At 38.0% G+C, this 26,407-nt stretch overlaps 1 protein-coding gene across 1 annotated transcript; it reads right to left on the reverse strand.

The window, feature by feature from the left end:
• On the reverse strand, nucleotides 1-26,214 carry LOC121326977 (protein FAM102B-like). Its single transcript, XM_041270682.1, has 11 exons — nucleotides 25,750-26,214; nucleotides 14,361-14,481; nucleotides 14,004-14,033; nucleotides 12,346-12,462; nucleotides 12,094-12,140; nucleotides 3,540-3,643; nucleotides 2,939-3,034; nucleotides 1,578-1,797; nucleotides 1,332-1,468; nucleotides 834-903; nucleotides 1-612 (listed from the first exon to the last, which is right to left on the reverse strand). Exons 1-11 carry the CDS (start codon nucleotides 25,893-25,895, stop codon nucleotides 570-572), a joined length of 1,131 nt encoding a protein of 376 aa, XP_041126616.1. The 5' UTR covers nucleotides 25,896-26,214; the 3' UTR covers nucleotides 1-569.
• Between the last annotated feature and the right edge of the window lie 193 nt (nucleotides 26,215-26,407).

Consider the following 26,407-nt stretch of genomic DNA (forward strand, 5'->3'; position numbering starts at 1 on the left):
TTCATATAGTTTTTTTTGTTGTTATTTTTTTATGTCACAACAATCCTAAAATTCTAGGTGATGCTAAACTTTTCGCCATAGTTATAGACCAAAAGCATCTACAAATCAAAATTCATTATTAAACAAAACAATTGAAGCTACAACCATTTCCCTTGGTGGTGTTTTTGTTTGCCTTGAATTGTAAAAAAAAAAAATTGAACTTGGTAACTGATAGCACTTGGGTAAATGGAGAATGTCAATATTCCTTTTGAAAATAAACTCATCCTTATGTGCAGCTTTATAATGTGAATAACCCGATACACACTCAATTTTTCTGGATCTGATTTTTCTTCTTCTCCTTCACTACATATCAAGAATAAATACTACATCTATGCTACTACTTCACTGACTTAAGGTGATCACTTATACAGGCTGTGTGTAGTAGCTCTTCAGTGGGTCCCATCGGCTTTAAATTGAAGGATTGTGGAACTGTTGCTGGAATGAAGTGAAACGCAACAGTCTTGCCTCTGCCCCTTCCTTGAGATTTCATTTCCATGTCACTGCTTCTCTGAATGTCTGGCCTCTCTCTTCTAACGCTTTATCACCACTTGTTCATAAGCCCCTGCTCCAACCCTGAAATAATTGATTAAATGCATCAAAACATAACCACACAGAGTTTTCCCCAGCATTAAAACAGTACAGGTTATCAAGCATATATTCTATAGTATAGTTTCATCTTAATGTTTAGTTTTATCTCAATGATAATACACCTCTCTCACTGATGTGTTTGTACACAAGTAAATGTATCTTTTTTTTTTTTTTAAATAACACAGCTGTGTCTATTAAATACAAACCTTGTGGGTAGATGATGGCTCCCCAAAGCAGTACTTCCTCCTGGCCCCACGAACAACCGTAATCCCTCTTCTGCAACCAAAATACAACACAGAGATTGCAATTATGTTCCTATTCACTAAAGAAATGTGTTTTAATATAGATCAAGACCATCACACTTCTAAGCAGCCTTTCACAGTGCCTCAGGATGTTCCTGTGAAAGGCTCCTTAGAAATGCATGTTACATTGTATTGTGTTATATGGTATAAAAGTACAAAAATGATTTAAATACCAATTAACTTACTGAAACATTTTTTAAGCACCAAGAAAACAGTTGCCAGTACACCATAATCAGTATCTAAATGTGACAGAGCAGGCTAGCATCAGCAAGCACCGGATTGTCAGCACCACTTAGAACTCACAAACATGCCACCTCACTAGTTAACTTTGCAAGGCTTACAGCTACCTTGTTTTCTGTATGCTCATGTACTTTGAATGCTTTCCTGTAAAATCAGTCGTACCTTCTGCACTGGAGTCCAGCAGACTGCGAGTGAAGTCCTGGCTCTGCAGAATCTTCTCCACAACGTCATCGGCATCAACCCTGGTGGCATCGACCCGCTTCAGCTGAGACTCCATAGAGTCCTGCTTCGCTGCATGCCTGTGGAAACAGGATTTGAAATTATTAAAACTGAATCAGTTGCAACTACAGGTATAAATCATGACATTTTAAGTATCCATATAATTCTGAACTCAACCGGTTATCTCACCTGCAGAGCCGCTCGGAGGAGGATCCACTCTTGACTGGGGTGAGGTGCTCTGGCATGGGAGCAGAAGCAGCCCCAGCAGCAGCAGGTCCTGCCCTGGGGGAGCACTCCCCACTGGGTTCAGGTATGCTCCCAATCCCTGTTGATGCGCTGCCCACAGAGGCGTTCCTCCTGTGGGAAAGCTCACACAGGCTCGAGGAGCGCGAGTGCCCTGTGCTGTACCCTGCAACACAACAAGGGCAGGACTACTTTTTGAAAGACTGGTCCTGGCAGCAGCAACTTCATAAAACCAACACTCCAGTTTCTTAGGGGAATAAAAAAATAATATAAATGGTTAAAAATCACTCTCCCTGTTATACTAGCACTTCAAAATACTGATTAAACATTGTAATTGCGTTAATATTAATAAAGAACATTTGAGCAGGGTCTGCCTGCCTGTCTATGGGGTATTCTTTATGTCACATTTACACTTTCACACAGAGGACCACTTTTGTCACAGCGTGTCTGTATGGCACACACAGGGTCTACTAATGCCTGCTGCCGATCAAGTCAGTTGTGTCAGAAGAGTGTGGAGTTTTAGACAAATTATTTCATTACTGCGGAAATCAACTGAGAACAGTAAAAAAAAGCATTCATAGAAGTGCACACTCAGTCATACTATACAGATCAATGCTTTTCAGATTGTAATACTGAGTGGAAGAGCTAATGTATGAAGCTTAGACCTTTTGGTGCACGAGGTAGAAAGAATGTCCCATCCAGCTTGTCCCCCATATCCTATTCAACATCCAAGCACTCAGTTGTTTACCGTTGTGATTGCCTTCCATTACATTCAAGTGAAGCATGTGATTTTTAATACTTACATTTTATTGAAATACACTATAAAATTAGAAAAACAACAATGAATATTCTTTTAAAAGCTAAGGGGTCTAATTTACTCTGCTTTGAAATTAACATATACATTGCTTCCTCAATTTGTAAACGTATCAAAAAGGGATTATCAGCAATTGCAGATAGGGATCACATACTGAAAATACACATGGTAAAGAAAAGTACACAAAACCAAGCTTGAAGCATTTACATTTGCATTTTCAGACTAGCAACAATTGGTTTAAAAAAATTAACGATTTTAGCAATAACATCAACATTCAAAGCAGCAGTCATTAACAACAACATTCTGGAGGAAGAAAAGCCAGCAAGTTGAATAATTGTACAGTACAATTACTGTACAATTAGTACAGTAGGGATCATAAATCAATCCACTCCGTTTTGCATAGAAGTAAAAATCCCACCAAAATCTACTGCACCCAAAATGTAAATTGTGCCTCTGGGGTATCAATATGCTAACGAACTGTGAAGATCCATACCTGATACTTTAGACTGCTGACTAGCATAGCTTGATGTTCTGGAGTGACCACACACTCCAAGTTCTTCTGGAACCGAGGCACACTTTCCTGGGGGGTCTGTCAGGTTTATAAAATAAAAAAGGCTCGTGATTAGCTCTCATCTGTCTTTTACTAATAATACCTCACACTTGGCATGCAGTTTGTGGGTTCAGTAACTTTTGGAGGACAAACTTTAAGAAGTACTGTGTTACAAGAACTGTCCTAGAGTAGTAACAGTGCAGAGCAACACACACTCAGATAAGTAGACATACAACACAGAAAGAACGACAAGGCAAGAGCACATGCGGGTTTAAAAGCTGCAAGCTGTATTGGATTTGGTGCACAGTAGCAGGAAGTAAATATATCTCATTACATTTTCACAAAGGAAAAATACTTTGGGTGAAAAGCATTCCAAATCAGACAACTGAATTCTTAAAGGCAGTGGGAAGTAAACCTTCTTGCATTGGCAAACATGCTTTTAACATATTTCAGAACTAAAATAAAAAGGTTTCGAAAAATAACCTAAAATCCACCTTTACAAATTTTATACTATAAATGGAGCGCTTTATACGACTGTACATACCCGAAATACCAAATAAAGGCTTAAGTGTATCTCTTCCCTTCCGATCTTCATGTAAATGTTCAGCTTCTCCTTGTATTCCTATATACATCGCTGTTGAAGGGGGTCTGTCAATAAAAAAGTACTTATTTAAAATGACAGTGTTCAGCCATGCAGCATGACTGGAGTCTGAGGGAGACACTATCGGTACTTCATAAAATTTGAATAAATCTAAATGTTGTTGAATAAAACCAGGAAATGTGGAAATCTGTCTGAACACTGGCAATGAACTGAAAAAAAACAAACATATCCTTTGTTTGGGAGTGTGTCTGGGTAGCGTTGTGCCCAAGAATAGCGGCAGGAATTGCTGACACAAGAATCAGGAGAATTTATTTAACAAAACAAAATGAAAGCAGACAATTCCCAGAGCTATGACTCCGCTCCTCCACAATACCATCTAGCCAGTCCTAACTGGCAATCAATAATTCAATTAGGACCTGGACACATTCTGTACATGCTTTCCAAGTTCCCTTCAATCAGGTCTGACTAACAATACCAGCTACATTGTCACATGGCTGACTTGTCTGGCTATTGGAGGAGAACTCAGACACCTTGCAGGGATTCAAGCCAGCTGTTAGTTACAAATATGTGTAATATTTACACACCCACATTATTACAAGTTTACATGTGCAAGGCTTCAGTCCTGCCACAGGGACTTGAGTCGCATTTTTCGTGACTCAGTATCGAGTCACGGCCAGAAAAGACTCAGACTTGACCTCGAACATTTGGGCTCCATGGCTCAGAGATATAAACGATGAGTCCTTTTTTTATTTTCTATTACACAACTAATATTACAGTTACTAGGAAACCTGAGCACAATAAAAACCCACCCAATAAAACATTATCCAAATCACTGATTAGCCCTGTTGTCTTTGCAGCCAATCATAGTAAGAACAAGAAATTGGAAGAGAGTTAAGTTGCAGCGTCAACACCCCCACACCACACACTAATCAAACTGGTAAACACCCCCACACAAACCCATCTGCAACTATTGCAGTCAATTTTTTTTTTCCCCTCTTTTGCATGAAGTTCTATAAGGAATAAATGATGTCACCATGGTAAACAAGTAAGTACTTATTGCTCTTTACTACTTTAAACCATGTTCTAAGGTTTTTAAGCACTGTAGAAATACATTTCTAAAACTGTATTCTTGCAAAAATACACAATTAAAATTTTGCTATGCTCACTGAATCTCAGGAATGTGAATTTGAGTTTACTGAAAACAAAAATTAATGAAAAAACAACAATTAAATAAGTTATAATCATACTTTTAGAGCTTCTTAATTCATATCACAAAGTTGCTATGCGATTACATACTCTGTGCTTTGCTTATAATCTCCACACGTTCCCAGCACACGCCATCACTGCAAGAAACATCAATAAATTCAGCTGACAAATTCAGTTGAAAATTTCTTAACGTCAAACAGGCAGATATATCAGACTGATAGGACAGAAGAACTGATTGATAGCAAAAAAAGGATAATAATGAAAAATGGGTGCAGGAAAAACACATTAACAACACATTGTGCAGCGTCAACCTAGAAATCTGTCTGTGTGAACTTCATGTTTTTGTTCCATTATGAACCTACACAAAGGGGAAATACCAGTGGTGGCTGGTTATCAGTGCTCGCTTGCTCGTTGAACCCCCAATCTCTTAATGAATTGCGCTTCCCTTCTTCTGGGTGATTTGCGTTTCATTCCCCCCTCTCACGTGACACTGGCACATCAACAATGCCGTTCATCCCATCTGTTTAATGAGCTGAAGCCGGGCTGTGCTCACTCAGAAATGAAAGCACCTATAACCGCTGTGCACATGCGCAGTAGCAGCCAGCTGTCAGCCAGAACTGGTTTGCAAAAAAAAAAAAAAAAAAAAAAAGTATAATTAATGGTCAATGTACCTCTTTAGACAATAGGAAAACACCCATCAGATTGACTGCAGATGTACTAAAATATGACAGCGCAAAACCTGCAATCTGACATCGTACCACTTTCTGCCATTACACAATTCAAGTTGTGGATAGCATACCACATTCTGACAATGTCCCACATCACTAGCTCTATAGTCATGATCACGGCTTCTATCAAAGTGAAAAACAACGCTCACAAACTTGAACTTAAATCTTATAAACTTCAGGTACATTCAAACAGTATTCCAATTCCAAAAGAAAAGATAGTGACAGACAAGTTGAAAAAGGCATGCAAATATAAATCTAGCTAGAAAAAAATACATTGATTTTTTTTTTTTTTTTTTGTTATTATTTGAGTCTTTTTCCTGAGGAATATCAGACAATGTTCGTTAGGTAAACTGTTCCCCCACTACTACCACTAACTGAATGAAAATTGATTTGTTTCAAGAAGTCGAACTCTGACTCAAGATTCGACGTCAAGGACTCATGACGGACTCGAGATTCTGATATAGAGAGAGATATACAGAGATAGACACAGATATATATAGAGACACAGACAGACAGACAGACAGATAGATAGATAGATAGATAGATAGGATTCAGTGAGATACAGAAAAATAATTCCTAATTATATGACGTCATAAATATAAACTGTCACAGAAACACGAGATTTAATTGCTGAATGGTCCATAAGACCGACTTCCACTCCTCAAACGTCAAGTTTCTGTGTTTTTTGGCCCAGGCAAGTCTCTTCCTCTTATTCTGCACTCTTAACAATGGTTTCTTTGCGGCTATTCTTCGAGTTAGACCAGCTTCACACAATCTCCTCTGAACAGCTGAAACATCTGTACTTCTAGTAGCATATAGCTGAGCTTGTATTTCAGGGGCAGTTAATCACGGATTTCGCAGACTTGTGACTCTAATGAACTTGTTCTCTGATTCTGAGATCACCCTTGGCCTGCCTGACCTTGTTCGGTCCTCATGAATTTCTTCAAATCGTTTCATGGCCTTGGCCACAGCAGTTACAGACACTTGCAAAGTTCTTGCAATTTGTCTTAAAGATTGACCTTCATTTCTTAAACTAATTACAGACTTTTTTTCTTTGCTTAACTGTGCGTATTTTGCCATTTTCTGCTCCCTTACATTCAGGAATGACAAACTTGTGCCTATGCTACCTATATTTATAGTAATCATGGACCCTCACCTGTTAACAATAATTGGTGACAAAAGGTTAATTAGGTAACATGTTAGTTAACTCAGAGAACATCTAACAAAGACACTTTTATACTTAGGCCAGTGTTCTGAAACTGTGTTATACACATTTCAGACTTTTAACTGAATTGGGCTTCAGACTGAAATCCCCTTGCTTTGGGTGACCATTTCATTGAAATTGAAAAGCTTTACATTTTCATTTAAAAATTTAATTTCTGAATGCAATTCACTTATGATTATCAGCTTATATAAGTACACATATCATATAATGAAATATGAAGTGTTATATATATATATATATATATATATATATATTATATATATATATATATATATATTATAATATATATATATATATATATACTAAACACTCTGAAGCCTGCATTTCTCTTCCTTTTATCAGTCTCTGGTATTTTTCACATTTTCCCCATCCTGTACTAGAATGCACATTCAACAAGATCTACAGCAGTATTTCTGCTGGATTAGAAAGACTTAGTAAATCCCATTACAGATACACTCCTGGCAAAGAAGTAAAGGAAGGATGTTATTGAAAATGACTGAGCAGGAGACCAAAGACTTTCTACTTTCAGGTCCAAGTCCATGTTTATTGAAAAATCCTGCGTCAGAATGATCAGCAAAACAGGCAATATAAAAATAATTCTCAGGGATCCAATTTTAAGGAGAAACCTAAAACTGCTTTGCTCAGACAAGCATCACACCAAGCAATTGTACCATCAGTGCTAAAAGCAATAATTATGTAGAGAAATATAACAACATTATACAAATATCTATGTAGGACAAATGTGTGTGTGTGTGTGTGTGTGTGTGTGTGTGTGTGTGTGTGTGTGTGAATCTCTGATTTAATAAACCTGTTCTAGAAAAGTATTCTTCAGCTTTGCCCTTAACATTGCTGAAAGGGTAAACTGTTGATATTGGGACATTGGCTGAAACAGTAGTAGAGAGAAAACTAATCACTGACCAAGATGACACGTTTCGTATTTTAAATACAGAGAAGGAAATAAAAGATTCCCATTGCATAGCAATTTCGATCCATTCCTGGTTTTACTATGAGTCTAATAAGACACACCTGAGCTTGTTACCTATACACTGTGGCTAATCAAGCTCACATTAACACAAAGTGAAACTGCTATTCAAGAGGAGTCTTATTTCCACCCTGCTCAGTAACAGAGACAGTGTCCCTGACATTCTACACTGTTTCATTTGGATTACATCCCACTCAAATGTAAAAATAAATAAAATAACCACACAAAAAAAACCTAGGAAACACACAGTGCCCTTGGCAATACCCTGCTTTCAGTTAGTCAAGGATCCTGTTATCAGTCCCACTGACACGCACACACAAGCATTGCCAAAGATTCAGAGGACTGGAATGAAACAATGCTTTGGAGTCTCCTGTGCACTGAGGCAAAACAAGATGTCTGCCCAGCTCGATAAAGCCTGAAATAAGAGCGAAAAAGTCAGAGTTTGTCCTTTTAGATATTAAAGATTTATTTTGCAGGGATAAGTGAACTCCCTTGAACAGCTACAGTCTGCAAAAAAGCACAAATGAGGATGTATACTGGTGCTCTGAAAAAAAGTGTTGCTTTAATTTTGCAAGACCAACCTGTAGATGGAAGGTTTAAACAAAATTCTTCACGAGTTTCACATTTCTGCAGTACCATGGTGTTTAATCACAAATACAGAATGCAAGTCCGTTTGCATGGGATTCACCTAATACAAATCTGTATGTTGTCTTTATTTAACCAGTTCCCATTGCCTGAGCTTGGCAATCAGATATCACACCTGAGAAAACTGTGGTAACATTTGTCTAATCTGCTACAGGTGAGGAGGCCCTTGCTACAAGTATAAATCAGATCAACTGTTTTTTTTAAATGTCAACATAGCTGTTAAGAAACCTGAAAAGCTTGGTGCTGCGAGTTCCTCAGTGAACAGGTTCAACTGAACAACAAGGCCCTGCTCTAATAAATCACTCCCTGCTTCCAGAACAATGCAGACTGCCCCTCTAAATCTGGCTTTGATGTTGTTGCTTGCTTTGACAAATACTTTTTGTTCAACCAGGGATGTCAGATATGAGGGACTCACAAAATTGTATTTTGTTCTAAAAGAGGGCTTTTGTCTTTAAGGTTTTCAAACAAGTAAAAGCTTTATTAATATTTTTGTCAGCAATTAAAAACTGAAAGACAGAGGTAATCTATTGCAACATTACCAAGTTATTTTTTTCTATAAAAAAATGTTACAAATACTTGTTACACCAGTACACTTAAATTAGTGAGTCAAATCTGCAGTTTCAATTATAAAGCATTGTTATGGTGAACCAATCTCGGATGTACCAAAAGACATAAATTTCAAAGCTGCAAGAATATGTACACATCAACTTCTCTGTCTAAATCGTATAAACCCCTCCTCTCTAGGTGTGTCACGTACAGCAAGTATGAGACTGACTAGTGTATTTCACCAGTATTGAGTTTCGGTGGAGTGTGCTGCTCTCAATGTACATATTTTATTAGTTCACACTGTTAACTCCAAGGTTCCTAGTTAGCCACATTGAGTAACAATACTCCTACACAGAAATCATAGTGCCCATGCAACTACAAAAATAGACTCCTTAATGCTCTTTAATTTACAGCTTCCATATTTCAACTTGTAGACCAATAAAATTCAAGGCAATATCTCACTTTTCATCGACTTCAGATGTGGGAGGAGCTGCTTATGGTCTGTATATTTTATTCATAGCATGCTTGTTTAAGAACAGAAAACTGCAAAGCCACTCACTCACAATTCCTTGGGGTATAGTTGGCATACACTGGTGTCCTTGGAAAGCAAATCTGTCTATTTTGTTTTAATGCAGAGAAAATAATGAAATGAAACAATGTCTTCATTCCTAACAATCACACACGGAAAAATAAATGTTTCTAAATATTTAAAAAGGAACAAATAATCCATTGCACTAAACTTAAAGAAACATTCTCAATATTTTCCAAGCCAATCAATTTTGACAAAGCAATAACTGTTCCTAGTGGCTCCTGTGTACTAATAGACCTGTCATTAAACCCTGAATAATGTTCAGTTTACAATTCCACTTCTTCAGGGTTTCCAGGTCTTTCGCTGGGACTAAAGAAAGTTTTGTAAAAGGAGTTAAATTTAGAGTTACATATAGAAATGTTTTTAATATATATATATATATATATATATATATATATATATATATATATATAATGTATTGTTTATACATATTTTTTAATAATTACAATTATACAATCACACTTTTATTTGTGATTTTTTAAAAGATCAGGGAAGAATCTGGTGGAAAGATTGATGCAATTACATTTTTAGGTCTTCCTTGCAGTGACAGTTTATGTGATCGACTATATAAAAAGCAGGATCTCAGTATTTCATGTAGTGAGACACTGCTGAAGTGTTTTCCTCCAGAGGGAAAACCTGATCTGCTGATGACTTCATCACTCAGGATGCATTCTCTCACCACCTCTGTTCATTAAGAGGATTTGTGGCAAAGTGGTTTGCAGTGCGCAGGTGTAGAGGTGATGTAATTATGAAACAGAAGACAGACAACAAAGTTCAAGATCCAAACAGTACGTTTATTTTTCTAAGTCTGGTGACCGCAAAGAATAATCCCAGGCAATACACAGCAACGTGTATTACGCTGTTCCAAAACAAAGGGTTATAGTCACGAAAGAATAAACATAATTTCCAATAATATTTATTTTGTAGGGATTTATCTATTGAAAAACAATGTTACAAATGGTTTGGGAGTGTCTTGTTGTGGCTGTGTTTTGGGATCAGGTCTCTTCAACTTTGTCCACTGTTCTTGAGAAGAATATCCCTTGTTCTGCTAAGATATTATTACTGAATGATGACTCATCCCTCAATCGATCATTACAGCAGAAATGGATCTGGTTGGCTGGTCGCACAGCAGCTAAAAAAAGTATAGTTCTTCGTTGGCAACCTTCTCATTCCCTCCACTACAGTCAATGGACCCTTGCCTTTCTTGATATCATTTATATGCAACTTTCTACTGCTCAGGTCCATGGCGCTGGGAAGAGGACTGCAGGCCTGGAGATCGGCTGCATCAGATCTTTGATTAATCCTTCTTCAGTTTTATCTGACTGGTATTAATTAGGGAGGTCTTTTGTGGGGGGTGGTTCTTGTGGAGAGTGGTTTGGGTGGAGAGAGGGGGGTTGAAAATGCAAAACTTGGGGAATTATTGTATTGTATTCAAACTGATATGTTTCTGTATTCTCCCCAATAAATATTTTATCACAAAAAAAAAAAAAAAAATCCCTACTTCTAACCACTGCAGCCTCTTGGGAGAAGAGCAGAAGATCAATAAATGACGTCCATTCCCACTGTCAAGCCAAACTGCACTTTTTCCATAATTGCAAAGCAACTGATGTTACCAAACAACTACCCGAAAATCATTGGATGTACTAATTTTTTCAGCCAGCTAACAGTTCTTGTGTTCAGACTGCACCGTTGATCACGTGAAACACCTAATGACTCGCCTCCTTTGCAGCACATCTTTATTCCCCAACACTGGAGTTCCAAATAAACTGACCACTTCTTGGAGTTGCATGCATTGGAGGGATTTGTTTTCTAATAAAACACACACACAGACACACAATATAACAGTTCTTTTAAAAAGCTCTATACAGGGCAGTGTGGTGTCTAGTCTGCATTTCACAGAAGCACTATGCATGTAGAAATGAACCCACAACGAGACCACAGTAACCACCCGAGACAGGAAAATATGAATCCTGTAAACTTCCGCCTTATCAAATGGTAACTGTTCAGAGGTTTAAGCTGCATTAATGCACAGCTATCAATCCCCCCCCCCCAGAACTCGGTGTGCAATTGCAAATGTATTTTTCGTTAAGCTAGTGGAACCCGAAAGGTTGATTTATTATTATTTTAACAGTTATGGCATGCTTCCATGTTATAAGTGCACTCATTTTTGTATTTACTTTTATAATTTACGCAATTATTTTGGCCACCATTTCCATCCTCAGTATTGTTTACTTATTGCAGCACACTCCCTTACTCACTCCCTCATTGCAGCACTTCCCCACAACAGCTCAGGAGATCTGCAATCCCACAACCAAGCCAATTCCCTCTTACACCCAGCACCCTGATGAGCTACAACCCCCTGGAGGACAAAGGCCTGCCCCTACAGGTGTCTGCTGGAGCTCACTGGATGCCTGGCTAGTAAGGTCAGGAGAAATTGCCACAACTAAGTCAATGTGATGTTCCCTGTGGAGTACTCTAATTCCTGGGATTGATGATCTGAGGAGTTATATCAGGCCTGTCATGGGCAAGCTACTAAAAAAAAAAAAAAAAAAAATGAAGTAAAAAACACCACTTACGTTTTAAAGCAGGGGTCCCCTGACATCAGCTGCATGCTGATCAAAACCTAAGCAAGTGAAAAAATAAATAAATAAGCAGCATTTTAGCATCTTAAAACTCGCCCTGTACTGCCCCAAATCCTTTAGTGTACTTTTTACATTTTACTTAAAAGAACTCCACCCTTAAGAAAGTAGTGATTAATTAATACTAACAATCTAATAATAAAAATGAGTTTTAGACCCACATTGTGAATAGACCACATGGCTTCTCACCTTCAGAATGGAATTATCCTGCCGGACGTGTTTGGTATCATAGCCCTCAAGTAAGCACCTCCGCTTAGTGTTCCCAGAGCCAGCAAACTCGGCCAGATTCAGGTCAGCAAACCCAAGCTATCAAAAAGAAATAAAGGAAGTTCCTTATCAGACTACCACTGCTACTGTACTCACAAGCAGAATAACCCTTTACAGGTTTACATTGCGTATTTAGAATTAGCCCTGAGTTGGCAAAGACAAGCCAGCCATTATGAAAACTAACTAATAGGTTTAGACCTCAATGTTTATCCACTCAAGATGCATCACATTCATTAATCTAAATAAAACTATTACAACAGTAATTAACTAACTATTATCACAGGTGCAATAAAGTGCAAAATACAGCATATATAAATAACAGTACAGTAACAGTCTTGGTCAAATACTTTTTTGTATTAAAGACTGAATTCTAGCCTTCGTTCTTGTTCATTTATTCTTTTTAGAAATAATATTTACTGGCAATTAATAATAATTATCAAATACAGAGCAGAACGGCGAGGGAGTAAGAACTAGCATAATAGAGGGTGGGCTGTTAGTTTTTCTGTTCCTGGCTAGGACTGACTTAGTACAGACATTAGCCTAACAAAAGCACTCAGTCTGGAAGCGGCAGTAGTCAATACATAACTGCGCGAATTAAAAGGAACATTTGCAGTGGGGCCAGAGCTCAGACTCATACAAACAGAGCAGGGAAAGAAAGTCGCCACCAGATTAAAACAACTGAAAAGAATGGCAATACAATGTGTAGCAATAGAAATACGCTTAGATTTATATAGTGGCATTATGTTCATACACTCCAGGGCACATATCACATGTTTGGAAGAAAATATACACTTGTATACGGCAGACTAAGCTTTTCTCTTCTACACGGGAGGCTTACATGCTGAAATGTTGAATATGTGCATTATTTTACTACTTTAACACATTGCTTTGTTTGCATGATGATCAAGTTTCACAGTATGCAAGTCACATGGCAGTGCTGAAAAAAGTAACTTTTTCATGACATGTAACCAGTGACACACTGCTGTACTGTACAATAAAGGAGAATATAATTCATATAAAATACTGTACAATGCATATTTTAAATAAACACTTTAAGAAGCATCCTAATATAAAAACTGGTCCCATATCAGTATTAGTATTAGTGCTCATTATTGGGGTTTATGGGTTAAGATTCATGAAGGAAAATGGAGGAGCATTAATTAAAAAAATTAAAAAGTGATCCAAATGTAACATTTAGGGGAAATCCCATTAATATAATAATGATACAGATGAAAAAAGATCGGTGTCCAGATGTATTTTCAGAGAAAAGCAGCTACAATGGAACGGCCATAGCGTAATTACGCAAGGTGATTATGGAAGGAGCTGCTCTTAAGAATGTTCTTTGCTTTTTTTTTTTGTAACACATAAGAGGACATTCCGCTCATCAATGTAGAATAGCGCCATCTGACAAAATAATCCAGTTCTCTCAGACTGGAGTCTTTTTTAATTACATTTAGGAATACAGTACACTGGAGTTGCATTTTTCATCCTAAGTAAACAAATAAGGAATATGCATAAATCCCACTAATCAGTTCAAACTAACTAGGGAAAAATAAATAAATAAAAAACCCACTTCTTACCTTTGCATATGTCTTTCCTCCTTTCATTTCCTGTCGAAAGAAAATGTCAACTCATTAGGTACATGATAGTGTATGCAGTTCATGCTAAAATATGACTCTTTCAGCACTAAGTAAGTAGAGACTCCCATAGGCTAACTAATTAAAAAGTGTTGGCACATTAGTGCATTGGATTACTTTAATGGTCTGCTGTTTTGAGAGGAGTTGAACTACAAACAGATCTGCAGTGTTAAAAGAGTTAAAATCGGCATGCAATTTTTAGTTAGGAAACAAATAAATAGAAACAAACATGGTAAACAGCAAGTGTACTGGTACACGTATATGGCAACTCGGACAGCTTAAGTAAAACAGATAAAGTACCTTTCGCACTGATACCCTGCAGACACAGGGGTCTAACACTCCGGTACTGGCGCTGGCACTCATTTTACACAGAAACGAGAACATGTTCCTCCAGCGAACGCAGTTAGCTTGTACCACCTCCCTGGGTAGAAACGGAAAGAAGAGACACTGTTAAAAACAACAACAACCCTGCATTAAGTAATAAGCATGGACAGGAAAGTGTGGCCCCTCATTTGATAGGAAATGTAAAACCAAATACAGTTTATTATTTTCTAAATAATAAGCCTCAGAGTTGATTTCTGTAGATCCACAGATTAGAGCTAGCGATGAAGGGAAGGGGAAGGTTCACTTACTGTAAGAGAAGTGTATGCACTCCACTAATAGTCACTAGCACTTCCAAATCTTTCTGGGATTTGTTCTTAATAATATCATATGAGAAAGGCCTGAAGGAATAGCATTTATAAATGAGTCATTTAGGCCATGTTAAGGCTCAAATAAGCCAGTCATTTTTAACTGAGAACAGGTTTTATGCAGAAAAACTCAAGACTTCTTTGTTTACAGGCTAAAGCAATTGAATTTGTGCATGAGGGCAGTTAAGGACCTGGCGTAACTATTGTGACATCTGGGATTGATTGATGAGGCTAACCTCTGCAAGAATACCTGCTTTATTTTTTCCAACTCCTATACTGTGATAAATAGACGGCAAAAAGCCATTGTGACTGTAACAATTTCAAACTGAACTGCTTCAGAGTTACTACAGTAGGCCTTCCACAAGTAAGGACTTGTACTGCATGTCTTGAAATACAAGAGAAGCAGCTATATTTCTGAGCTGTCCCTGCAGAAATGAGGTAGACCCGCCCCAAAAGCTCAACAGTTATCTGCAATGATAAATCTTAGCCGTTACTGACGTTTATCTTGTTGCCCTGTGTTTTGCATTCCTGTTCTAGTGCTGTGCTCACAAGTGACATACTGTACGGTAATTCAGGCTTAACGAAAACAGACATGGTTGATAAACTATGTTACGTATTTGTCAAAGATGTATGCATACAGAAGTTATAGGACCTTTCAGGATAGTTGAAGATTGGTCCAACCAATGCTACACCGCAGACAGAAACATTTAAAAAAAATAACTTTTTTCCAGTCTTGCAGTAGAAGTCATTAAATCTAATTCTTCTCATGTCTTTGTCAGCACACACTTTTTAGAACATCCAGCTGTACCATATGAAACCATGCACTACTCTCAAACATTTCACTACTTATGAACTAGCATAGTAAACTAAGACAAATTACAATCCCATGAAATAATCATACATGTTTGAATTTATACGAAAGAAAATATACCAGCATTCTTTTTTTCTTGAAAACCTTACTCATATCCCGGGTGTCTAAATAAAACTTCCCCCATATATCCCGTGTTTCACGTCACACTTTTTTTTCCTGCCAACATTATGCAACTATAGCAACGCTAGAACTCAAAACACACATTATGTAATCTTTTTTGGAGTACAGCAGTGGAACGCTGACTAACAGTATAAAGTACCAATAATTTCACTCAGTCGCAATGCAACATGAGTCACTATAGGAAATTCTAGAAGCAGCTCATATATATATATATATATATATATATATATATATATATATACATACAGCTAGAAAAGCTCCTAATCTGTAGTTTTTCATTGCAAGTTCAAAGACAGAAAATAGTCACATCAATTCATTTTTTTGCACCCACACAAATACATTTATAACCAGTAACTCCCCTCCCCCTCCCCCCTCCATCTATTTTTCTTGATCCTCTTGCATCAATAACCTTCTCGTATGACTGCAGGCTGGATAGGGTGCTGGATAATGACATTGCATTTCAATTAGGTTGCTGTTGAGTCAAGCAGGAAGAAGAATTAAAGTAATAACAAATCTAATTTAAAAATGCACTCTGAGGAATGCTTCTGGGTTTCAGGCCACTTGTTCCTCTGTATCACATATCAGGGTTTGATCACTCACATTGAAAACAAAAAAAAGCTTTCCATTCCCAAACTGTTGTAGCTTAATGCTAATTGTAAAAAACACAAACCTTAAACTTGGTGGCACTGTAGTGATCTTCAGTAACAGATCACAGGTTTGACAGTATTCCCTTTAAAACAACGGAAGTACTGTATTTCGACCCAAATATATCCAAGCAGATGACAAACAAAGATGGGATAAAAAGAGGCTTTGGATTGGGCTCACAGCATTTATTATTTTCTTTGGCACTTTGGACTACTTTCTCTTTCTGGAGCTGGTTGGATTATACAGCTGACCTGCTTGAAGCAGGTCACTCGACCTTTTTACACCAATTTAAAAGGGAGCTCTTCAAGCCATCTTCAAATTAAATGGTAGGGGTGTTAATTGTGAGCTGGTCTACTGCTTGGTCCCAGGAATCTTTATGTCTGATGACCTGCATGAAGAAACAGTACAACACATACAAGTGCAAATAAATGCACATTCGAAAGACAAAATGAAACAACTGAATTTGCATAAGGCACTGCAGGAAGGCGTGCTACCATCAGATGTTTCATTCCAGACGAGACATCAAACATAATGCATGAAACACAGCCCCGTACTCGTTTTATCCCAAGGGTAACGTTAGCTATATTTATTGCTTAATTTTAAGGTATGATTAGAATATCTTAATGCCACACAGTAACACCAGCTGTGACCGGGTGGTTTTGCTTTGTCGTTCATTAATGTTTCAAAGAGCTGGCCGATCATTCATTTAAATAGGCCATTTCACTCGGACATTTCTCATTCCTCTGCCACCTCATTCCTACTCTCAATGAGTCTGTTCAGCAGGAACATACAAATGAGTACTGGTAACCAACAACAACTCAAATACTGCTGATCAATCCCACAACAGGCCACAAAAAATATAAAAAAGGAACCATCACTAATACATTTATGTCGCATACCAACATTCTACAATATGGTACCACTTGCTGGATGGTAAAATTATGTAATGTATTTTCAAGCTAATACATTATTAGGTATACAAACAATTACAAAAAACAGTTATAGCACACGTGAAATGTTTTGCTCATACACTGTAGTTCTGCTTTGATTCCCTCATTTATGGCCACTGTGAACTACTTTATCTATCACTAAAAACCTCTTAAATTAATGTACTGCATCTTCCATTCACATACCAGCACTAGTACAAGGAATGCGAGAGGGAATCCTATTCTGTACAGCACTATATTTAGATGCTAACGATGTCACACTACCTGCAAGGTGCAGAACATATAGAATAGCGTCTCATAATCCATATCAATACAGAGTTTCAATAAATGTGGACAAGGCTACAGGATTCTACTGGTACTGTTACACTGCCCTCTAAACCAGCAGGTTAAAAACAACTTAATTTAAAAGGCATGAACAACTAAACTGCAAGATTGAATGAAGCACATATGCATCTCTCTACATCTACTACAAATGGACATATGATTGCCACTGTTGAACCCTAAATGGTTTGTCATTGAATTCAGTATTGAAGTACAATCTCCTCGCCAAGTCTCTTGTTTTTTGCTTGCAAAAAGGACTGTAGCCCATTTCAATTAAACCAGATAATGGTCTGGGCATAAGTCCAACTGAGACATGATAATATATATTTTCAGTTACTGATGGGCAGACTTAACATAGTAATCTTGTAGGGGTGTTTCAGAGTTGTTAGATCTGCCATTGCAATATAAAGCGCATTTCAAAAAATTCTAAAGGTATAGGATTCTCATTCAGGGTCATTTTAAAAAGAGACCTGCTTTGTCATGGCTCACTTATTTGAACTTCATCTGTACCACTTTACTGCAGGCTATCAATAATGTTTAAAATGTTTTCTTGTGTTTTTATTCCCAGAGAACTCTGTGCACTGGAGCATTTTTATCTTGCATTTTTAAAGCTTTGCTCAATACCAAGCCCTGCAAAGGATCCAATCCAGACAAAAGATACATTCTGCATGTGTCACAAAGGTAAGCAGTTCTGACGGATCTTTGAAAGCTCCCAGTCAGCTTTGTATATATTGGTCTACAAAACATCTACAGAAGCCCCTGAAAAGGTCACCATCAAAGGGTGCTAGACTGGTTCCTGCTAATCAATGTCCTTGGGTACTGAATGTAACGTTTCTGCAACACTTTTAACACTTACAAGACTTGCAAATTATGGAATGTGAAGGCAAATTCCACTGTCTCATGTTTTCTTGGTTACATCTGATGTGGAAAATGATTACCTGCCATTATAGTTCAGGTTTTAAGATATTCCTCTGTCCATATTGTTCTACACTTGTCTGGCACCGTTCAGGGTCTTCTTCAGCTTTATTAATGTTAATAAGAGACTCCTTTAGGTCAGCCACAAGCCAATACTTCTGACCCTGTGTGCAGCGCAGATGTTGACTTTCACCAGCTCCATATTATAATGTCTCCACCAGATACAGTCAGCGCCGCTTAAATCAGGATGCCTTGGGAGAAGTAAAAATGTCCCAAACCAGCGGCTGTCCCAATTAACCGAGTGGCATTTAAAAGGACCTTAGTCACACTTATATTCATCAGTTACAACATTGCCAAGAGAGAAGTATTTCGTAATGTTTTTTTTTTTTATTATTTCTAAATGAAATCAGAACACATTACAGTATGAATACAGTACCTGTAAATGTTAAACACATCACGTGAAATTTGAGTCAATTATGCGCTTTTTCATTACCTTTAACGAGGCGAGACACCTGTGATGCTGACATGTCAAATTTTGCCACAGCAGCCTGAGAAACCACAGGAGACACCATGACGACAGACGAGGCAAGGCAAAAACCACTGATTTACGCAAGTCACAGCGCAATAACGTACTCGCTGTACTGCTCTGAAAAGTGATCTCCATTCACTATTTGAAAATACTGTATCCCAATTAAATGAAGTGATGTCCCAATTAAACTACATAAATAGCACTGGGAAGCACCGTCTCCCAGAGTTGTATCCCATTTAAGCAGCAATCCCGATTAGGTAGCGCCGACTGTATACCGCTGTCTTTAGAAGCCAACATATTAGGAATACTTCTGTAAAGAGGGGGCTTGTTTTTATAGGACTCCACTAGTTGACGGATGCTGAAAAGTTTCTACTGTGCATTTATATCTTGAAATACAAGTTGAAAGACAACATTACTTAAATGTAGTTATAAAACATGACACTGAAAAGTCTTAGGCTGGCTCTAACCATGTGATCCTCAGTTGGTTTAAAATCTAGCATGAAAAACGGTTCCCATTTCAGAATGTGTTACGTAACAGCCTGTATGGTATTACTGAACTTCAGAATTTCAACAGTTTCCCTGACATGCTGCGTGTCTGAGTGGTTTTCCTTCTACAGTACAAATATACTGTACAGTAAAAGTGCACTGCTACTGAAGTTTTTAAGACCTTGATGGCTGTTTTGCTGCTGAACTCCTGTGTGAAACGAATACCATTTATGTTGCATATCATATAATTATTTTTGAATGAAATGAATGCTATATAGAGTAATGCCAGACACCTCACCTCTCATAGTTATTTTAAAAACTCTACAATAAAATTAAAGTGTTAATGAACAAAGGGATGAATTAAAAAAGAAACAGCTGTATTTCTGATGTCTACTTGTATGTGTTTGGTTTCTACTCATATACACATACAGTGCATTACACACACCTAAACAGCCTCTACATAGACACCATATTTGCTCCAAAGGCTATGTGCTGTTAAGATGCTTATGCTGACTTAAAATGTACTACTTTCAGTCACTCTATACCTTCAAAATAGTTAAGGGTTCTTCCGCTAACAGTGTACACAGCTGTGTGGTCTTACCCCTCAGCTGTCTCTTTAACACTGCAGACCAGAGCATGTCATGCTTTTGTCATCAAAAGTTTTCTTTTAAATAACTACTACTTAGGTATAGTGTACTGTACACACACACACACACACACACAATCTGTTTTTACTTACAGAAAATAATATTGGGGCTGTAAAGAACTATAAATGCTGAAGTGCACTGTGCTGCCAGAACAATGTTTGGTGCCACTTCAAAAAGGTGACCTTTATCCAGAACTTCAAACACCGCTGAAGGCACTAGCGGAATAATTTACTGTATGAAAAATTAACCACCTACTGGATACTTAAGTTTAAAAACAAAAAAAAAAAAACACAACAAGCTTTAAACACATCCATTCTATAAACATTAGGAGTTGTTTCTTTTCAAAAGCTACCCAATTGGTGAACATCGCTCTCAACTAACTACAAACGGTTACATGACATAACACAGTGTCGAAGACTGCGCCGACATCAACGTGGGGGCCATTACAGTGACTGCCCATAATAGCGCTACAACATCACCGCGACAGATATTACAGTACCAACCATTACAGCGCTACGACATCACCGCGACAGTCATTACAGCGCCACAACATCACTGCAACGGACATTACAGCACTACGACATCACCGCGACGGACATTACAGCGCCACGACATCACCGCGCCACGACATCACCGCGACAGACATTACAGCACTAAGACATCACCGCGACGGACATTACAGCACTACGACATCACCGCGACGGACATTACAGCGCCACGACATCACCGCGACGGACATTACAGCACTACGACATCACCGCGACGGACATTACAGCGCCACGACATCACCGCGACGGACATTACAGCACCACGACATCACCGCGACGGACATTACAGCACTACGACATCACCGCGACGGACATTACAGCACCATGACATCACTGCGACGGACATTACAGTGCTACAACATCACCACGACGGACATTACAGCACTACAACATCACCACGACGGACATTACAGCACTACGACATCACCGCGACGGACATTACAATGATACGACATCACCGCGCCACGACATCACTGCGACGGACATTACAGCGCCACGACATCACCGCGACGGACATTACAGTGATACGACATCACCGCAACGGACATTACAGCACCACGACATAACTGCGACGGACATTACAGCGCTATGACATCACTGCGACGGACATTACAGCGCTACAACATCACCGCGACAGTCATTACAGCGTCACGACATCACCGCGACGGACATTACAGCAAATACCCACAACTGCTCCACAACGTCACCCGCGCCGAACTACAATTCCCAGAAGAGTCTGCAAAGTTCATAAAGGTGTCACTTACCAGGAACTCTGACCCACGACGCAGTCAGCGCAGGGTTCAGTCAAGTCACCAGCCTCGTAAAAAGACACAGCTATCATGCATTTGTATTGGAGAACTATTCATGGTAAACGACAATGAGTGCAGTTGGTGGCTACGTTCGTGTTACTCCTAAAAAGTGTGCTTTGCAGTCGGGTCTGCACCGGATGCCACGGTCTGCGTAGACGGAGCTAGGACAACTTTGGGAGGGTTCCCAGCACAGTCGACTGAGCAAACATGGAGACCGACTTGATTGATTTTCTGATTGCAGAAGACTTTTTTTTTTTTTTCACTGTTCCCATACAGTTCCATCATAACTAGACTGGTAAACATGTTAAATAAAACCTCCAGACTTGCAGCACTTCCCCATTCCCTGTATCTGAGTTCCGAGCAAAAGCTTTTATTATTATTATTATTATTATTATTATTATTATATTGTGCAGTCACATCTTTGAGTGGGTCTTCCACCCTCAAGGTCTCAGAGTATACTGCAATTTGCCAATATCTACAGTTGTTTGTCAAAAGTATCCCAATGTATGCGTCTGTTACACACATTAAATTCCGATTTACTGTTTCTTTGAAAATATATTTATTCAAGGCTACAAGAGCACCACACAAACAAAGCCGTACTGTAACAAGCTGAACTGACAGGTTTTTTTTTTTTAGAATTTTTTTTTTTTTTTTTATATATTATTAAACAGAAGAATAGGGGGATTTTAGGAATGTACCATCTACATTTACCAAAAATAAACAGGGGTGTTTATAGGAATGTATTAAATATGTTATGGACCAATTCCAAAATCGGGCTGTTAAAATGCAGCAATGTTTTATTGTATTCTTATTGCAATAATGCAATATAGATCTCTGTGCAGAGTTCCGTTGAATAAGAGATCATTCAATATCAGCAAGAGACCAATAATCACAGTTTAAATGTGTAAAAGCCACCCCCAGTTAAATATAGTTACCCTAAACTCAGGAAGAACACACTGCCAAACAACTCACTTATCATAGCAATATTAATCATATTTTGGGAATACAACTGGAATAGAGGCAGTGTTGCACGAATGAATGAAAGATGTCGCTAGTGAAGTTTGACCAGGAGGTGGCTTTGTGGAAATTAAAGTTTAAAAGCATGTTGTGGTAGATATGAACTCCTTTTTACATAACTGAGCTTCTGTATCTTTGCCCGTTTTATGATCTCTCATTCAAACAAAGCAACTCTGCACTGAGATCTGCATGCATTACTGCAATATCGAACTCATGATATAACCAGTTTTTTTATTGAGTTTCGTTGCTCTAAACTGCATTGTCAGAAAGTATTTAAGCAGTGCGCTTTTGCCAGAGGTAATTCACTCTATTAGTAGTATACTGTATCTGTTAAAAATCTTTCTTCGCCATCAGCCCGGGTGGCTGTGGGCAGTTGACAAACGAACAGATGCCAAAATGATATAAATATAAATCTATTCTCCAGCAGCTTACAGGATATATTTTTAGGTGCCCTGCCAAACAGGCAAACAAACATTTATACATAATGTGGCAGTGGCGGGCAAAAGAAACACACCAAAGGCAGTTTTGGGGCCAAAATAGCAGCAACAACCACCATTGTTTATTTCTTCCTTGAGAAATGGACACACTGAAAAATGGTAGTAAAACCTGGAATGCAACTGCTTTGCAATTGTGCAATACGAGTCTCACTGACAATGCTAGGTCATATTAAAACCTGCATGATAAGGGGGCGGGGGGAGTTCCTAGTAAAAGACACATTTGTGAACTTCGCAGAGTCTTCTGGGAATTGTAGTTTGGCGCAGTGATGTCGTAGCGCTGTTATGGGCAGTTGCTGTATTGGCCAGCGCGGTAATAATCCCCGCGGTGATGTCGGCACGGTCATGTCATGATACCATCATAAACAGACCTGTCATTTTCAAAATCACTTTCCTAATTAGAGCAATTTTATCACAAAAGTAAACTGCAAGGCATGGAAATGAAGGGCCAGTTTAGAGGGTTGTTTCTCACTCATCAAGTTTGAACAGTACTGAACAACTCTTGGGAGACAGAAAACACTTTAATCAAATTAGTATTTTTAGCATTTGCCTGGCAGTCAGACCAGGTTTTGTTAAAGGTCACACTAAAGCCTTACGAATACTGAGTGTCCACAGAGCCTTTTAAAGGACTCTCAAGGTTCAAAGCAAACATATGTTATGTACTAGCATTAATACTATTGTGCCAGATTGGGCCAGAAGTTTTGCTTCAGTAGTTTTGAAACAAAAACCCCACATCAGGTCAAGAAAGGGAAAATACTTTGAAGGTCATCTGTAATGTCAAGAACATGCATGTAAATAAAAGGAACATAGAAATATAATGCCAGTGGCTTCAGTTAAAGGGATACTGCAGCTGAAAAATGTGATTCCTTCAGCAGTGTTGTTAACAGCCTTGATGTCTTGTAATGTCTTCGCTGGGAAACGGGGTATAAAATTAGCATTTGAACATGGCATAGTTTCTTTCAACCATAGGATGCTGACACAATGGAATCTCCTGGTAAAGACTAGAGCCTTCAGTTGCAAATTAAGGTTGTTATGACAACACAGTCATGATCAAAGGGATTTCAAAGGTACTTTCTAGTATTGCCCCAGCAAATGATCTGGCTCCAGATAGGCTTGATACATTGAGGTCCCTGTACCACAGCTATGGCCAAATGTTTTGCGTCATCCTAAATAATTATTAATTTTGTTTCATAAAGTCGAATAAAGCCTGCTGAATAAAGTTGCGCTGACATATTTCATTGTTATATGTCACTTTGTAGTGCACCATGTACTTAACAAAAATCTGGCAAATATTTTAAAAAATTACATTTCGAAATCCAACCTAAAATACATAATTACTATTATTTTCAATCCAGACGGTTGTCATGCTGATGCACTGGGGAGACCGCACTATGGTTGATCCCTGGAGCCAGCATCGCAGTCGTTGTGTGTGCTGATGTGCTGGGGAGGCAAAATGAGCTGATCCCTGGAGCTAGCATTACAATTCAGCAATCAACACCAGACAGAAGGATATCTACATCATCAGATAGGAAACAGTGCAAATGGAAGGAGATGCAGATGGATCACACTAGTTTACTGCAAAGCTATGTCTTAGTTGGTGCTGATCTTGCCACAGCCGAATTCAAATCAGCATGAAGTTCAACATCTACTCTCATGTAATGGAAATCATGTAATATCATTTTGTAGTTTGTTTGATTACATGATGTTAAATATATATATAATTATATATATAATATATATATATATATTATATAATATATATATATGTTTTATGTTAAATTAATTCAAAAAAATTTTTAAAAACCTAAAGTTTAGGATGCAATACACTACGTTTGGGAAACCCGTATCGACATCTAATGACCTGGACAAGTTCTGACTTGAAGCACTGTGACAAGTGACATCATAGACAAGCGTTCAATAGGTGTCACTTACTTAATTGAAAAATTGATTTATGTGTGTGTGTGTGTGTGTGTGTGTGCTTATAAGTATAACAAATTGTATTATAACTATTACAATTATTATAAACCATTAAACGTGTGGTCCAGTACTTGAATGCAACACTAAGCTTTTTCACAGCACTGTAGTTTGTTAAAAATATTAAACCAACTGGTGGTCCAAACATTGGCGAAAAAATAGTTTTTTTTTTTTTTTTTTATTTCACAGCTGTAAAGTAAAAGCGAATTAATGTCACCACTACCAATCTGCTCTAAAATTGAAAAGACCAACCGTACTCCTTGTTTCTTTGTTTGTATCCAGCTACAACAGCATCCACAATAAACCGTTGTTTCAGGTCCTACTTATTAATACGAGTCAGTTACACTGCACTGTGGGTACAGTGTGAAGTGTAGCACAATAAACAGGAATGCGTTGTTTACTGTAATACTCATTTAAAAAAAAAAAAAAAAAGTATAAGTAAAAACATAATTGTTACCTGCGTATCGTTTTCATTAAAAAAAAAAAAAAAAAAAAAAAAAAACACACAACAAAACTAAAATGCAGATAATGTTCCTAGATTACAATTTAGACATTGTATTATTTCTGCAGTCACAAATAAATCAACACACACGTTTTATGTTTAGGCGTTATACTGATCGGCGCAAATTCAGACGAGTAAATTGCCCGGATCAACAAGACTTTTTTTTTTTTTTTACCTGGACGACTCTTCTGTGAAGCCACCATCCAGAAGCCTGATTTTACAGAACAGAACTCCGTTGACAAAGGGAACAGAGGACAGCTCGTCCAGCTCAAAATCGACTTTAAACTTGAATTTCTTTTTCTTCATCATTATGAAAGCCATACAGCGTGTTTGTGAAACAGTCTCCTTTAAATTATACAGCCAATGTTCAAATGTTAATCCCCATCGCCGTTAACGACTTTCACGGCGGAAGAAGCCCAGTTGCTATATCTTATTATTCAGAAGTTGTTGATCTGTCGACAGTTTGGTGAATTTGCAGCTCCATGATAAATTGTAACGATCTTTTGTAATGCTATGACTCGAGCTCACTTGCAAGCGAGTAATTACATTACGTTTCTTTTTTGTGGCAAACTAGATACGGCACAAAACACAAACAACCCTTCTTTCCTCTCTGCGTAAGCAAACAAAAGTGAAATGCGCTCACTTCTTGATCAGACTGTACTAGCGGACGCCGATAGAAGCGCAGGCAGTAGTAAATAATTTGAAACAGCTAGTGATAAGTCTTTAATGAGATACTGCACTGTCTGAACTGCATATTTAAAAAGACTGTGCTTATTATTATTATTATTATTATTATTATTATTATTATTATTATTATTATTATTATTATTATT

The sequence above is a fragment of the Polyodon spathula genome, chromosome 14 (assembly GCF_017654505.1).
Source record: "Polyodon spathula isolate WHYD16114869_AA chromosome 14, ASM1765450v1, whole genome shotgun sequence".
Lineage (NCBI taxonomy): Eukaryota > Metazoa > Chordata > Actinopteri > Acipenseriformes > Polyodontidae > Polyodon > Polyodon spathula.

Coding starts and splice junctions, on each gene's coding strand:
- LOC121326977 (XM_041270682.1), bottom strand. CDS start 25,895: ATGGCTTTCATAATGATGAAGAAAAAGAAATTCAAGTTTAAAGTCGAT. Junction 3,644..12,093: donor GGGGACCCCTGCTTTAAAAC/GTAAGTGGTGTT, acceptor TTTTATTGACAG/ACCCCCTTCAACAGCGATGT. Junction 1,469..1,577: donor TCCTCCGAGCGGCTCTGCAG/GTGAGATAACCG, acceptor CTGTTTCCACAG/GCATGCAGCGAAGCAGGACT.